At 60.1% G+C, this 1,097-nt stretch overlaps 1 protein-coding gene across 1 annotated transcript in view; it reads left to right on the plus strand.

Annotated features, from left to right (window-relative positions):
* The window catches only part of LOC119594915, a 1,341-nt gene extending 1,062 nt beyond the window's left edge, over positions 1-279 (plus strand). The window contains 1 exon segment of the mRNA XM_037943987.1: positions 1-279. This exon segment is cut by the window's left edge and continues 170 nt beyond it. Within this exon segment, the coding sequence (XP_037799915.1) occupies positions 1-232 (232 nt within the window). The 3' untranslated portion in view covers positions 233-279.
* Positions 280-1,097: the final 818 nt, after the last annotated feature.

Here is a 1,097-nt window from a genome sequence, read left to right on the forward strand (position 1 = left end):
GGACGCCCACGCTGACGCAGAGTCGGTGGCCGACACGCCGCTGACGCAGCCGCGCCTCAACCACCTGTCCGGCCCGACGGACGGTGCCGAGTCCGACACCAACTCGCACTGCGCTCTCATTACGGACACGCCCGTGCGCCGCCCGCAGCCCGACAAGCGCAAGCCCAACGGCAACAACAACGACGTGACAGAGCTGCGTGAGCTGCGCCACGTGCGCCAGACGCAGATATGATGACCGCCGCCGCCGCCGCCGCCCCGCAGCCTGGCTGTCCACGCGGAGCTCCCCGCCCTCGCCCCAGGCCCCTTCGGCCCCTTCGCGCCCGCCGCCCTCGCCGCGCCGGGCCTTGCCACGCCCCCGACCCCGCCCCCGCACCTGCTCATCTAGGACACCAAGGACACGGGGCGACCGCGGCCCCCACGACCTGCGAGGACGCCCACGCCACGCCGCCCTCCTGAGTCGCTGCACGCCCACCCGGGGACGCCTTCAGTGCCCCCCTCTCACTTGGCCTTATACCACGCCCACGCAGGCAGGCGTGACCCCCGGGCGCCGCCGGGAGGGCTCGCTGCTTCACCCGCGTCTCCAACCGGAAGTGTGTGATTCCGGAACCGGGAATGTGTGCGCAGGGAATCGGACTCGGTGACCTCAGGTAACCCCGAAAGGCCCGTGTGACCCGCCTGAACTCCGGGAACGAAAGGGATCAGGCGGGTGAGTCTGAGTAAGTGCGAAGTGACGGAAATCGGGAAAAAAATGATGATGTAGCGACAACAACAGCAACGACGGCAAGAAGTTCCCAGCACACTGCCATCACCTCATTATTCATCTCATCACAACCTCATCACTCAATAAGGTAAGGAGATTGACTTCTTGATTATCGTGGAGTTTTTTCCCTTGGAATTTGTATATCATCAAATGGAAAAATATCACATTTTCCACCTTTTCTCTCACATATCAGCACAGTATTCTACAGTACTGATATTACAGTTGTAATATCAGTACAATGCTGGGTATGAACCTTCAAAGTACTCTCAATCAACTTCGGAATTACCCTTTGTCACTACCACTAAAACCTACACCCTGTATAAACGAATACTTAGAA

This window comes from Penaeus monodon, chromosome 34 (assembly GCF_015228065.2).
Source record: "Penaeus monodon isolate SGIC_2016 chromosome 34, NSTDA_Pmon_1, whole genome shotgun sequence".
NCBI classification, from domain to species: domain Eukaryota; kingdom Metazoa; phylum Arthropoda; class Malacostraca; order Decapoda; family Penaeidae; genus Penaeus; species Penaeus monodon.